At 42.5% G+C, this 15,266-nt stretch overlaps 1 protein-coding gene across 4 annotated transcripts in view; it reads left to right on the top strand.

Moving 5' to 3' along the window:
• FUBP3 (far upstream element binding protein 3) overlaps positions 1–15,266 on the top strand; it is a 38,547-nt gene that overhangs the window by 5,581 nt on the left and 17,700 nt on the right. For 2 of the 4 annotated variants that reach the window (XM_021551296.2, XM_021551299.2), the window contains exons 2-8: positions 1,337–1,442; positions 7,537–7,587; positions 8,064–8,097; positions 9,652–9,701; positions 11,200–11,271; positions 11,964–12,021; positions 14,598–14,760. In XM_021551296.2, coding sequence (XP_021406971.1) covers positions 1,337–1,442; positions 7,537–7,587; positions 8,064–8,097; positions 9,652–9,701; positions 11,200–11,271; positions 11,964–12,021; positions 14,598–14,760 — 534 coding nt within the window. The remainder of the gene's footprint in view (positions 1–1,336; positions 1,443–7,536; positions 7,588–8,063; positions 8,098–9,651; positions 9,702–11,199; positions 11,272–11,963; positions 12,022–14,597; positions 14,761–15,266) is intronic. The other 2 variants (XM_021551297.2, XM_021551298.2) reach the window with 2 other exon arrangements.

Genomic DNA, 15,266 nt, shown 5'->3' on the forward strand with positions numbered 1-15,266 from the left:
TTTCCTGTTTTCTTTCTAAAAGCAGTGCCCTCAGTCTTTCAAGATTATTTCAAATAGCTTTTTCCCAGTACCCTGTGGTTCTGCATCTTGGGCAGTTGTTTGTTTTGCTGCAGCAGAAGATAGTGTCAACAACCAGAGCTGCTGTAGATGTCTTTCTGTTGCAGTGGAATGCAAATTTTAGAAGTCTTTAGATATATTGGTCATTAAATCATATCTGTGTAAAATGATCTTTCATCTGCTCCTGTTCCTGGTCAGTCTCTTGGTAAAGATTTGATTAAATTATTTTATTTTTACTGGAAAAGGCAGCAAGTGTTGTAGCGTGCAGTGTACTTTATAATTGTTCTGTAACTGCTGTGTTCTGTGCTTGTTTATTACAGCAAAATACTTTATGTAGGTAAAGGGAGCTGTGAGACTTCAGTTTGCCTGTCCTGGGAGAGTGTAACTGGGGTGCAGCACCCAGGGAATGCACCTGGGTGTTTCTAGGGTGGACTTGTCAGTCAGCTCAGAGAGCAGCTAGAAGAGCTTGTGTTGTCAGCACCCACCTGTACAGCTGTCTCCCAAATGTCACTAGAGATGAGCTTAACTTTTCACTTGTATTAAGTGATGTTTAGGTGTGTGTCTCAGTTTATTTGCTTACCTTAGTCCCCTTACTGTGATACCTGTGTCCCCTTTCCTGTGAATAAACTCCTTGTTTCCTGGCTCAGCAGGGAATGGCAGTTTCCCCTCTGGAAGGCTTGGAAGCAGAAGCACAGACAGCATTAGTTGTGTTTGTGCTGTACTGACCACTGCAGGAAATGGAAACTAGTTCTGGACTGATAGTTTGCCCACTGGCTTATTCCTCACTCAGTAAACAAGAGTGATCCAGTCTCTTTGACAGAGAGTTCCCAAACCTGTCCTTGTGCTGTGTGTTTCCACTCTGCTCCCCCAGGGATGTGTGAGTGTGCATTTCTGTGTGTCTGGGTCTGCGTGGATGCAGCAGGAAGCTCCCACACAGCTCTGGGGGTGGCAGCTTCTCCAGGACAAAGTTGGTGGGTTAGTTTGAACCCTCCACTTAGCAAGGTTTAGTTTGTCAGCTGTCCATCGAGCAAATAGTCCTGAATATAATGTTCCAGGGCTACTTATGATCAGGAAGAGGAACTGGGTGAATATGGTCTTAATTAAGGAAATATTAAAAGCAAGCAGAAAATAGTTTGCTTTATAAATGAAGCACCTTGTTACAAATCCACCTATGTAATAAATACCTGTGAGAAGGTTGGCCTGAGGTCAATGCTCTATTGGGAGAAACAGTGTTTAGTTATGGTGGTGGCTGATAATGCTTTTTATCCCCTTTTTATAGATTGCTGCTAAAATTGGAGATATCCCTCACTTGAATAATTCTACAACACTTGTGGACCCGTCAGTCTACGGTTATGGAGTGCAGAAACGGCCCCTGGATGATGGAGGTAAGCTGGCTGTGATTAGTCAGTCTTGTGGAGGCAGCTCCTGAAATTCATCTATGGAGGTAGTTGTCTGTTTTAAGGATGGAAAATGCAGATTTCTGTCTATAGATATCTTATACAAGATGCCCTGTGCTATTTACTCTTAGCTACATTGCACAGTGTTCTTAGGCATTAGTATTAATGTGAAGCAATTCTTTGTTAGATCATGACCTTTGGGAATCAGCAAACAAAATGCCATTTAAATCTTGGTCTGTGGTAGTTGAGGGAGGAGGATTTGTTCATTGGGCCCACATATAGAGCACCAGGTGTACACACTACATGTTCTTCCCTGATGGCACTTATTTTCTAGGAGTATGTAATGTGTAGGGGCAGTATTACAGGTGTTCCTTTCCATCTGTTTCCAACACAGCCCAGGAGCTGAGTTGCTGTCAGGTTCTGGTTGCTTTTTACTTGAATTTTAACGAGAAAAGGTCTTTATATAAGATGACGCAAGTTGGAAGGAAATTTCCAGTATTTAGCTTCACTTTCTCTGTTATTATTTGAGAATTCTAAAATCTCTGAAGAATTTAAAATTGGCCGTAGCTAAAGGATAGTTTATTGCATGGATCATAACTGGTAACTGTCATAAGTCAATATTGTATGAATTGTTACAATTTTAAAATAAGCCAGTAGTTTCTTATGTTTGGTGGGAACAACAAAAATGTTAGAACAAGAGTTTTTTAGGTTTTATAAAGGATATGAAATGTTACAAATGTTTAAAGTGTATTATCTGCTGCTGTATAGATGCAAAGAGCTCACCTTTTCTTGTGAAGAAATAAAAAGTATGGCTATGTCTTCCTTTTTGCTATTTCCTCTGGTATTTTTCCTGACACTCGTAGCCCTGCAGGGTGATTCTGTCCCCCATGAATATGTTCAGGAGTACAGAGGAGATAAGCCAAGCTGCTGCCTAGCACTTCATTTTGAAAAGAATTTTGTTCTGTCTGATACAAAGGCTGAAAATAACTGCACGTCTGCTCCTCAGTCTGAAAAAACAAGCTGGTGCATGGGGAGAAGTTCCTTTCATGTGGAGCCTCTGGCTAGCTAATGTTACTGTTTTCTGAACACATGCCACCACCCACTTCTGTTCTCTGCTCTTGGCTCTATTCGAGCAACAGGTTGCTGCTGCTCCTTTGGTTTGGGGTTTCAGGAGAGAATGGATTTATCTGGATGAGCCCCCACACTTTGTATCTTGGACTGGAGCATCCTTTTGTTGAGAAGCCAGAGGTCTGGCATTGCTGGTGTGTGCTGGGTCTGCAGGGGAAGGTGCTGGGCAGTGTTGGGGAATGCTGAACAGCTCTGAGCTTAGGGATGTGGCTGTGTGTGAAAAGGAATAAAAATAGCCTTCTGGGAACCAGTCATTCACAGCATTTGCCCTGCCTGTGTTTTTCATTGATTCATCAGTCTGAACTGGAGATCTGACCTCTTGACAAAATGGGTTTTCGGAGCTCGTAACACGTGAATTTGTCGTAGTGCTTTAGTGACAGATTGGACTTTGTACTTAAACTTGTACTGATGAGCCCTAGAACTTGGTGAGCCTTGTTTGTGTTGACACAGACCGTGTCAATACAGTAGCAGTCTGGGCTGGAAAAGTGCATTACTGCTGGTATCTTGTGTAGATAACTCCATGGAGTGGGTGTTGTTCCTGGGAGAGCCTCCCAGAGTGGCTGTTCCTGACTCCTGGATCAGCAGTTGTTCTGCTCGCCCTGTCCTCAGCACTGGACCTTGTTTGTAATTGTTTTTAAAGTAGCTCCAATGCTGTGTTTGCCTTGGGTTGTTCATACACATCTGTATGTAACTTTGTCCAACTCCCCTCCCAAAAATCTTGTCTGTGAGGTCTTTGAGGAGAAGAGAAATGACGGAAGTAATATTTTAAAGGGCTGGAATTTGACAAAGAAGCAGAAATTGTCAGGGTAGGGATAAGAGTTGTAGCACTTCTTTCAGTTTGGATTTTCTTTCATGTTGGATTTTATTTCTCATGGTATTAGTAAGTCCTGTACTGAGATGCAGCTGTGTGATGAGTTTCCCCCTACATGTGGGATCCTCCTGAGCTGTTCTTTACCTGCAGTTCTTTTCCTGGAGCTGTGTGTGCTTCTTGCTCTGTATCTGTGGTGTGATCCCTATCTTAGTCTTGGGCTACCTGCTCTTGCTGCCATGTAATTAAATGTCTGTAATGCAGCTTTAGCTTTAAACTTCTGGAAGATGAAAGTTGCTTTTAATAGGACACTTAAATTAGGAAAGCACTTCCTATTTGGATGATTTTTTAGTTCTCTGTTAGCTGCAAACAAAGGGTGTTGGAATTTTTATGCCCACACTTCTCTCTGTTCTCTGCTTGTCTGTGAAGCACAGTTTGGAGATGTTGTCAAGAAGTGATTATGTTGTTACACATGCTCTAGAAATGTTATAATGCATTTTATAGTGGATTTGGATACATTCTACTGCTATGGATGGGTTGGAAACAAATCTGGTGGGAGATTTCCCTGTACACTGCATGCTCACAGCTGGGTGCAGGTCTCACTGCTTCCTTATCCCCATGCAGCTCTTGGGAAATTATCACTGTTCCTAATACTGCTGAAAAAAAATAGTCTCCAGAGGAAGTATTTAAGGTGTCAAGAGAACTGTCTGTCCTTCAGGACAATCTCATTCTTCCCATCTGTTTTTATGAACAGCTGCTGCTGTGGCTGCCTGATGCCAGCTGAGGAAGTGGTCTTAAGACAGGTGTCAGTGTGTTGATCAAAACAAATTCAGCTGCTTTTCGAGCATTTCCAGGAAAAACAGATTTATCATAGTGTCGGAAGCCAGGATGTGCAAGTGCTTTTTAGCACTTCCCTTAATATAACCCTCATCTGAACTGAGGAGCAGCAGGATCAACCCTGCAAACCTGGCTCACTGGTGTTAGATGGAGCTTGAGACTGATTATTTCTCTTTTCCCTGGCTTTTTTTTTTTTTTTTCCCCTTTCTGGAAACAACTTGAAAGTAATCCTGCAAACAGCTGTAGTGCAGGGAAGAGATTAGGTTTATTTGTACTGCTCCTGGGAAGTGACAGCTGGCATTTCTGTGGCCACTTGCAGGAGTTAATGTCTCTCAGTGAAGGGGAGCACTAGGGACAGGTGAGTCTGAACTGCACAGAGACCTGGTGGCATCTTGCCTGTGGCTGCTGCTGAGGACAGACCCCAGCCCACCTGTTAAGGGCCAACTGCTGCCCCTGGCCTCTATTCTTATTAAAAGGTCCCTCTAATTATCAGCACAGATTAATAAGTTTGTTTAATGCTAAATAAGCATTAAAGAAGCAGCCTCCTTTTGTTCAAAGGAAGGAGGGATCTAGCTGCTGCAAAGAGACTGATGGGCAGTACATTCCTCTTTGTTTGCCCTGCTTTGGGCTCCTTTAAAGGAGTGTCCTGTGAGATCCATAGGATTAAGCAGCAGCATTACAGCTGAAGGCTGGGGCACCCTTTGGGTCTGGGAAAACAAAGGTGAGAGACCGTGGAGAAGCCTCACACCCCCCTCTCTCCACTCCTCTCCTCACGAAGCTCCTATGGTACATCCAGATCTGAAGATGACCTGTTCTGTTAATAAAATTTGGTTGTGGTAGAACCAAGGGCTCAAACACAACATGATCCTGCTGTACAGAGTACTTTATTCTTTTCCTCCAATGTGTTTTAAATGAAAATAGTGATAGGCAGAAGAGAATTATATCTCTGTCTTACTGCTGATGAAAGTCAGTACTGATGCTCTGACACATCTGCAGCAGTAAGACCAAGGCAAAAGTCCAGATCTCTTGGCAAAAGATTTTGTTTAATACACAAAATGTCACTATTCTTCAAAATTGTAACTTTACAGATGGCCACTTTTTTAAATAAGGTGGTTTAAGGGAGGGGAGGAAAACCTCCAAAGATTTGCAATGAAATCATACACAAAAATTATTAGGGTTTGACTATTTAATTCAAGAAAAATCTCAGTATTTAATGATGGAGAATTAGGATAACAATCTTTGTAGCTTTCTAAAATTTATGATGATCCCATTTTGACTCTTAAGTATGAAAAGCAACCCCTTCCACTGCTCTCAAGGAGATGTGTTGCTCTGATTTTATTCTAGCCATGAAGATATTCCTGAAAAGATTGTATATTCCTATCATGCACATTAATTTAGTGGGAGGCACTGCTCTGTTTTATGGGGTGGAAGAAAAATCCACATTTGTTTTGAGTGTCTGTTAGGTAGAATTCAGTTATAGGGTGAAGCGTAAAGCAGAATGAAGAGTTATCAACCAGCAGGTGCCATTAATAGGAAATTGTGCTGATTTTATTCAGCATTTTTCCTTATTTGCAGTAAAATGACTGCAGTTACAGTTAAATTGTAGTGAATAGATGTAAAAGGGGGAAATATGTATGTGGCTTGTCAGAGTTCAGCCCCCTCCTTGGTGTGAAGGGAGACAGTGGAATGGTGCATCAGCTTTCAGGATTGTGGCTGCCCCAGCCCTGCCTCTCTATTAGTCCCTGTTTTTCAGAGAAAAATGGACATGTTGGAGAAGGAATGGACCTTGAGGTTGTTGGAACTGGGAGCTACATTATTTCCCCCCCCCACCAAAAACAGAGAGAAATCATAACTGACTTGAAATAAATTATTTCTATTTCTCTCCATTTGCCATCAATCTCAGGTTTTTGAGAAGTTATCTGTGAACTGCAGAAGGAATGGTCTTTCACATAAGTTATTGTGGCATAATTTTTCCATACTAATTTGTACAATAAACATGCATTAAGGCTGATACCTCCCTGTGGGGGGTGAATGGCTTACTCTGTTTGGAATTTGCAACTCAGAATGGGTTGGAGAGACATTGCTGCCTGCATTATAAAGCAATAATTCCCTGATTTTAACTTCCTGTGCTGGTGCAGGTTTCCCCTCAGAAGTTGTCCTTTTCAAGTGTAGGATTGGGTTACAAAACGAAGGCTCTTCCCTTCCTTGTGTGAACTTGGGGAGTTGATTATAGGATGTGTATCTGTCTCATAATTTGTGGGCAGCGGCCGCAGCGGAGCAGATTGCTAAGAGAGCTGTTCTGGTGAATTGAAATGCATAGTGGAGATTTAAATACAGCCTTTGCAGAGTTAAAACCACTCTTTCTGGCATCTTGATAATGAGTGGCCTTGGCTGTGGCAACCCCACACTACACCAATACCACCAGACCTACTGCGTGGAGTTGAAATATTCGGAGTTTGGTTGTATTGGCTCAGCTCTGTGGTAGAAGCTTATCAGCCAGAGCAAATATTCCCCATTACATCACCCACCTTTTTTCAACTGCAATATTCACAATTATCAAATTAGAGCTTTTCATATTCAGGGTGAGAATATGCAAAGACAAATCTAAGTGAGTCAATTAACACAGCAGTTGTCTTATCACCGAGCTGGAGAGAGTAATAAAATAGATACATTGTCAATATTTTGGTCCTGAACTATCGTGGAGGTATTGACACACAGCAGAAATACACTATTGACTCTCTTTGTCTATATTCTTTGAGTAAATGTTTGGCCACAAACTTGATGCATTTTTCTTCCAGATTTAGAGTGTGTGGGATGCATCCACTTTCTATCCTTGCCAGCTGATTGCCAATTTATTTCAGGTCAAAGAATGTGCAGCTTGCTGCAAGGTAGTTTGAAACAGCATCTTTATTATCACAGCTCACATGTTGGCCAGTGTCATTTGTTTTGTTCCGTGCCCTCCAGGCATGCAATATAATCTTTCAACTGGTTGTTAGCACCAAATGGTCTGGTTTTTAGCTGGTTTGCTGCAGGCAAAGTCCAGTAGGAAGCCCAGCAGGGCTCGTGTTCCTACTTTGCATGAGTTGGTCTAATGATATTTTCCCCATTAACATTTGGAAGATCTAATCTGTTGGGGCTGGGGGGAGAAGTCTGTCTCAGAGTTGTCAGTAGGGAGATAATTGCTAATCATAGATGAGCCACCAGCTAGCATGGCAGAAATGCCTGGAATGTGTTCAAGAGCATGTGTTTTGTTGGGTTGAAACACTTTGGGTGCCACGAGGTTACTTAACAGCCCTATTCCTTTAACAGGTCTCCGTGTAAGTGGGCTCCATGGAGCACAGATCAGAGACACAGAGAGAAGTATGTGCCAGCGGTGCCTAATGCTTGGACTGAGGGAATCTCTGAGGCTGCTTGGCTTTTATTCTTGTTTATTAATACACACTGGTCTCCTTCAGATTTCTCTCCCTCCTCCTCCCTCTCTCCCTTTACCCTTTTTTTACTACTTTGGGCTTAATTTGGGAAGGGGGGGAGGTGAGTTGCAGGGATTTGGATTTGGGCAGGCAGGATTTTCTCCCATGACTCTCAGCATGGGGAGACACGGATCAATTCCCTATCCTGTGTTCAGCTGGACACTGGGCTGTGGTGTGTGTTGATCAAGAAATCCCCTCCTGTTTTGTAGCACATAACGCATTCATTTCAGCCACTGAACCTAAATTACTGTTTTGCTTTTCTTTCTTTTTTGATGAAACGGTAAGAACTCTTTTTCTATAGGGATGAAGTTAGTTTATCCGTGCTAATGCTTTGATTTTTTTCCCTTTTTTCTCTCTCTGCCACAGTAGGTAACCAGTTAGGGGCCCTGGTACATCAAAGGTAAGCAGTGGGTTATGTTTTATTATTTATTGATCAATTCTAATTGTTTATTGATCCACCATCTGTAGTAGTGTTAGGAAGTCAGAGGTTGAGAATGTGGAAAAACTGTCAGCTTGGGTTTTCTACAGCCTGGGTTGTTTGTTCTGATGAAAAAAGAAGAGTTGATGTGAAACTTGGATTTGGTCTCTGCAAATCTGCGTGACCAAAAAAAATTAATTCTCTCTCCTTTCCCTTTCCCTGCCCTGGCAGGGGCAAGACATAAAAAATGAAAAAAGGTCTGGCATTTTGGCAAAAGTTGGAAGTATCAAACAGACACATATTACTGTTATTATATAGTTTTGTTGGTGTAATATGACCTGGGATGACTCCTTTGTCAAAGATGGTTTGGGAAGACTAAACAAATATGAGTTGTCATCCAACATGTCTCAGCATCCAATAAAAATGTAAAATTCTCAGTTTTTTCTCAAATCCTGTTCTTGAGGATTTTTCTGTGTTGCTTTGAAGGGAAGAACATTTCTAAAGCTGGATTAGCCTGAAGGTGAATAGTAGTGCATTTCCATCCTAACCAGCTGTTTGGGGCCTCAGCAGAAGGGACAACCATGTGCATGAAGGCTGTAGAACCTTAAATTTTTAATGGTTAAGTTAAAGCTAATGTCCTTCTAGAGAATCCTAGAAAGGGGTAGGCAGTGTTAGTACTTTATCTGCAACTTAGCTAATCAAGTCTAGTGTGTATTTTACACCTTTCCTAACTGATCTAAAGCAAAAAAAAAGGGAATATTTTTATATACCTCCCTACAAAGCATGCATTGAACTTACTGTACACGTGTTTCATTGCTCTTGAGATTGCTGAGCAAATTGTATATAATGCATAATTGCAAATTCCATGTTCATGGTGTTGTGTTTTCTACAAGACAGAAAAAGCTAAATAAAGAACAGTCCAAGTTAATTCCTTTTTACTTAACTATGGTCAGGTCTTAGGAAACTGCTTTGAGTGATTTGTTTTGAAGCAGACATATTAAAAATGTCCAAACAACAATAGGTATGGAAGTCTTGAGATAATGAGAATTCAGAGGATAATTGAAGACAATGTTTATTAATTCCAAGTAAAAGAATTGTAAGGACAAGCAGGTGAAAAAAGAGTCCCAAAACACCAAACCTGTGAATATCAGAAGGGGGATTTCATGTCAGGACTGGCTTTGGTTGGTGTCTCCTCAGAACAGACTATCCAGAAGCACTGGGCAGACACTGCTGTTTGGAAAGTCCAGGCTCAGTGATAAGGAGACTTAGTGCTTTTTTTGTTAAATCTGTCTGGAGCAAGAATGACAGAAAGAGCTTCTTCCATCAGTTCCATTCAAGACCGACTGGAAATGGATCCAGTGTAGGAGGAATTGTGTGACCATGAAAGGTCCCTTCCAAAACAAATAATTTTGACAGTGATGTGCTTTTACCTGTGTGTGCAGAACCCGTTTGCTGAGCCCAGGCTCCATGGCAGGGCTGTAGTTTCTTCCAAATTGTTCTTTGTAATGACTTTGATGGAGTTTTCTTCTTTTTTAGGGCTGTAATAACAGAAGAGTTCAAAGTGCCTGATAAAATGGTTGGATTTAGTAAGTACCTTGGATGTGTTTCCTGTGCAAGAATGCTATTGATTCTGACACAAGTTTTTGTGCTTATTAGCCTTGGATAAGTCTTGTTTAATGCTGTCTTCATGGGGAACAGAGGATCAGTGTTTAAAATCCAGATGCAAACTTCATGGAAAAGCTTGGTGTACCAGTAATAAGAACAAGAATGTTTGGTACAAGTTACTGGGCACTTTAATGATTTTTCTCGTTTAAATTCCCATTAGCACAGTACATAAACAAGTCAAAAGTGAATTTATTTCCCTTCATTGCAACATTCTACTTTGAGTATGCAAAACTGTGAGAGTTGAGGAAGGAAAACAACATTTAAATGTTAAAATACGAGTTGACTAAAGGCAAGTTAAACAGAATTTTAAATTCCTCACACATTTGCTGCAGGGAAACAACCAGACCAGAGTTTTTCCTAGATTTGCATTTCTGATGCTGTTCTCTTTCAAGCTTGATCCTAATTTCTCTCTTCCTCTTAATGATCATTACTCTGGCTTTCAATGGCACCTCCTGCTGATGTGTTACTGCAGTGATTGCATAGACTCTTCCACTGCTGGGTCTCTGTGTATCCCTTCCAATTTGATATATGGAGAGTAAAGAGGAAAATAACAGGCCATGGTAATTACCCCATAGCGCGCCAAGTTTTGTCCCGACTCTAAAGACTCTGTAAGACTGTAACTCAAATTCCTGCAGAGGAAAGGCTCCCTCCTCTCCTGCCAGACCTCTTCATTCCCATGCTACACGTGGAGGATGTTTGCCCTGGGAGAGGAGAGCTCACAGGCATCATCTCTGTGTCTCACCCTGGTTCAGGGTACGGGGGATGCAGCCCCACAGCTGAGATGCTGCTTTGGGAGCATCCTGAGCCAGGAATGCCTGGGTGACTTGACAGCTTTGCTGGTTTTGCAGTCTGGGAAGGGTAGGAATGGTGATTGGCAGAGTCTGTGCCCTGGGTGTCTTGTGAAACAGCAATGTATCAACTCTGAGCGTTAAGGGAGAGGGGTATTGGTGTTCCTGGAGGTTGATAGAGCATTTCAGGATGTGGTTCTGTCTGAGTGCAGACAGCCAAATAGCATGTCCATTCAAAAATGGCAGTGAAACAGGAATTGCAAAGAAACAAGTCTTTGCCTTGTTTAGTACCCCAAATAACAAGCTTATTGGTTCAGGCTGAACAAGATGTACTTAAAATACTCTCCTAGCATCACCCAGACTAGTGCCTTATTTCTTTCATGCTTATTTCTTTCCATTCCTGTGCAAGACAGGCTTTTTTGTTTCATTTTCCCAAGCAAATAGAATAACATTCAGCAGTATTTTAATGTTTTTCTGCTATGATAAGTTTGGTCATGCTGTGGATGCCTCTTCTGCAATCCTGGAGTCAAACTGTTCCTTTATAGAAAGCTGCAGCGGAGTAAAAGGGGGAAGGTGCTCTGCAGTTTCCAGGAAAAACAGTTTGTTCTGATGCTTGTTGAACTCATTTCAGTAATCGGCAGGGGAGGAGAACAGATCTCACGGATTCAGATAGAGTCTGGCTGCAAAATTCAAATTGCTCCAGGTAAGCCCCTTTTTGTTTGATGGGTGAACAGGTTTTAATGTCAAAGGGTTGACAGGCACTTTCCATGCTCAGGATGTGTTATCACCATTAATGTGGATACAGACAGCCATGAGAGAGCTGTTGTGGGACCCACCTCCCAACCAGGGTAGAAGGTTGGTCAGGTGGTTTGAGGAACGGAACAGTTAGGGAGCTGACTTTAACCAGTAGATGTTTGCAGAGCAAATGAACAATTCATGACCTGAAGCTGTTGAATTTTCTCATTTTGCTCAGCTCTGTGGTTTGCCTCTAGCTGATCTGGTCAGCTCCAGCTCCTGGCAGAAGACATTTCAGGAGGCTTGGCAGCAGCTCTCCATACAGCTTGCTTTGCATCATAAAAATGAGACCATTTGTCCAAATGGGATCATTTGGTGCCAGTTTGCTTTGAGGAAGGCTGTGCTGCAGTGCTCTGCAGGGAACTGTTGATCAATGTTATCTGAGTTTTTACCCCTCCCTTTGATTGGTGGGGAAGACTTTAAAAGAATGCAGACATCCAGTAAATAATTTAAAATATGTTGATCCTGGATGTCTTTGAATTCTTTAGCTTGCTATGTATGCAGGTGGGTGGTGCTTCCCTTGGTGCTTCATGGTCACTGAAATAGCTGCCACATTTTTAATTCCATGTATCACAAGTTTTCTCCTTGTTTCCTTTGCAGACAGTGGTGGGATGCCTGAGAGGCCCTGTGTACTCACTGGGACACCAGAGAGCATTGAGTGAGTCCTGGTTTAATTTCTCTCCTTTTTCCTTCTTTCTCTTCTCCCTAATGCTGTGCTCTGTCAGTGGTGCTACTTGGTTATTAGCCACACCAGCAAATGTTGGCCTAGAGAAACTTGAGGGTCTCTGGAGCATAGAACCTCTTGGTCTGATGCTTTAAACTGTGCACCTCAGAGGCTTTTTTTTCCACTTGCAGTTTGACTCCTCTGCAGAAATTTCCTTGGAATTCCCCTCTTCAGGGTGAGGTTGCTCTTAGGGCACCTAGGATGCAGTTTAGTAACTGCAGCTTTCCAGGATACTGAGCTAAGCTGTTGAAGGGCATTTCTCTTCTCCCCTTCACTTCCCTGCTCCTATTGAGATGAGCATCCTTCCAGCTGAAGAAGGGCTGCATGAGGCCTCCAAAGCCTGTGGGTGCCACTCCAGCATTCCCTGGAGGTGTTGGTGTTGTTGCAGAGCAGCATGAGGCCCACTGGGTGCTTGTCTCTGCATTGCTGCCAACAAGAAGCAAAGGACTGAACCCAAATCTTGATTCTGCTCCTTGCATGGTAGAGACACGTGGCCAGCCAGCAGGGATTTCTATCTTTAGACCTATAGAAACTTTAGGGACAGTGTTTCCTCCCTCCCCCTTCCCAGGAGCTGAGTTTGAGACTCTCACAAACCAGTTGAGGACCTCCTGCTGGAACTGGATCCAGGATCCTCAGGCTTACAGGAACACACTTAACATATGGAGCTGCTCTTTCTCTCCCCAGCCTTTGGGTAGGTGGGTTTTTTAAAATCCATCTGGAAATCTTTGAGTTGCGTTTGAAAATACATTGGTGCAGACTGTCTCTCTAAAGAGAAGACACTCATCATTCTTCCATTCCTAAAGAGATCTAAGGGTACTTAAATCTCCTTATTCTACCATAATACTGCAAGCAGTGAGCCCAAATAAATATAATTGGCAAACTCATATGGCAGGCAGTGTATTCTTGCTGATATTGTAGTGGTTTTCCCCCTTTAGCAAAGGATATTTAAGAACAAGAGCAAAATAGTAAAAAGCTGGGATGCTTCATGAGTAGCAGTTGTGGGAAAATGGGGAAGAGGTGTAGTTAAGATTTTGTGGTTCTGAAATATGCAGTTACATGTACTCATGTCCAAGGCTGTCTTTAAATAAAATGAGTAAATTTTAAAACTGAGACTATTAAATTCGTGAAACAGGACATGGACATGGAATTAAGTGAAATTTAATTTACTTTTGTGGTAAAATTCTTGACAAATTGGTTGTTTGAACTTGTTTTTTAAGGCTACTTGTAGGAAAAGAAAATGAAGTAAGGAAACCATTCTAAGTGTCAGACTTCATTGAGAAAGGTTTTGTGAGGGGCGTTTTCATTAGTTACATCCAGTGACAAACTAATAGGGTGACCCCAAGTGACCCCTTCTCATCTGAAATATGTTGTGTATTAACTGTTGTGGTCTCTATATTGTCACTAAAAGAGCTTTGCACAAAATATGAAGGCAGATGAATAAAACCTCCTAAGACTTTTCCAAAACATCTGAAGCAGGCTTCCAGAAATTCTACCTTTTCCCTTTCATTGTGAGAAAGTCAAGGGCAAGCAGTGCTCTGCTCTGAGTGCAGCCTCAGAGCACCACCCCCTGAGCTGCCTTGGGGGGAATGTCTGCTTGAAGGGATGAGTTTGTACTGGTTCTTCAAATCTCTGGAGAGAAGTCAGTCATCCTTAGGGTGCCTGATATGGCTTGCTGTGAAGTGGAGAGAGGGAAAGGTGCTGCATTAGTCTGCACAGGGAACCAGTGAATTTCTTCTGCTTTCAGAAGGGTTGTGGGACAAGGGCAGGAATGGGATGTGCTGGTGTAGGAGTCTTCAAGATGAAAGGAAACCCTGCCAGTTACCTCTGACATGCTAAAGATTTTAGAGAAGGGATCTTTAATCTCCCAAATGCTTCTTTGTGTGTCTCTTCTCACCAGGAGTAGAAGAACCCAGTCTTTCACTGGTGGCTGCTGCAATATCCCTGCCTTGCTTCGTGGTGTAGCTTCAGCACCTACTGCTTGGAGCAGAGGCTGTGTTAGGACAGTGTTCTGGTGCTGCTGGTAAGAGCAGGTAGAGAAGAGCAAAGCAGTTGCCTGTGACTGATCAGAGAATGGTTAATCCATGGGCTGTGTTAGTATCAGAACAGTGTGTGTCTTTTTGTCGTGACTGAGAAGGAGACCAGAGCTTGAGTTTTATTACTGTATATGTGTTAGAAAAGTTAAAACCTAGAGCATCTTCATTCAAAGTTAGCATCCCAAATGCTGTAGTTCAGCTATTGTCCTTAACTTCCTAAGAGGTCAGAGCATGCTGCTGCTCTTCCTTTTCTCTTCCCCTTCAAAAATCAAACTGCTTATAAGTAATCATGGTAAGGGAAAATAGACATCAAAGAGTTTAAAAAAAAAAAAAAGGGCAAACATTGTGCTGACTATGGTTTCCTCCATCTTTCCACTTCTCCTCTCCCCGATCGCTCTCCATTCCGATGGTTCCTGGTCTCTTGGTCACGTGGAGCAATGTTGTCTAATGGTTGTTTCCCTCGATTCTTTTCCCAAGACAAGCAAAACGGCTTCTGGGGCAGATTGTAGATCGCTGTCGCAACGGACCTGGTTTTCACAACGATGTTGATGGCAACAGTACCATTCAGGAGATTTTGATCCCGGCATCCAAAGTGGGTCTAGTCATCGGCAAAGGAGGTGAAACAATAAAACAGTTGCAGGTGCGCAAGATGCATTTCCTTTAGGGCTCTCTTCCCTACTGCAGCTTCTCTAGATCCACTGGAACAGGCTGAAATGGAGAGCCTTGAATGCTCTAACCTTCTCCAGCAGGGACTACTCTTCTGCCTTCGGAGATTGGACTCCAATCCAATCTTGTGTTACAAAATCAGTGTGGCCCCAGCTACACAAGTAGTGGAGTTTTGCCAGAACTGCGACAGAAACCCCTGTGCTGTAGATAACACTTGGTGTGTGCTGTTTAGGAGAGGATCCCTGTAGCCAAGGAAGGGCCATGTCTGCTCTGCTCTGCAGTATTTTTAATGCCAGCCATGCTCTTGTAGAGTGCTCTGCTTCTCTTTTGTTGCTGATCTGTGGTAAAGCTGCCATATGTCATCTTTTTTTCCTCATCCCACCCCTTTCTAATCAAGTGTTGTGTTATGTATAAACTGTGTTCCTGGACGGTCTTTATTCCTCCATCTGGTACAAGTTTTTAAAGAATAGAGGGTTCTAG

This window comes from Lonchura striata, unplaced genomic scaffold, assembly GCF_046129695.1.
Source record: "Lonchura striata isolate bLonStr1 unplaced genomic scaffold, bLonStr1.mat Scaffold_228, whole genome shotgun sequence".
NCBI classification, from domain to species: domain Eukaryota; kingdom Metazoa; phylum Chordata; class Aves; order Passeriformes; family Estrildidae; genus Lonchura; species Lonchura striata.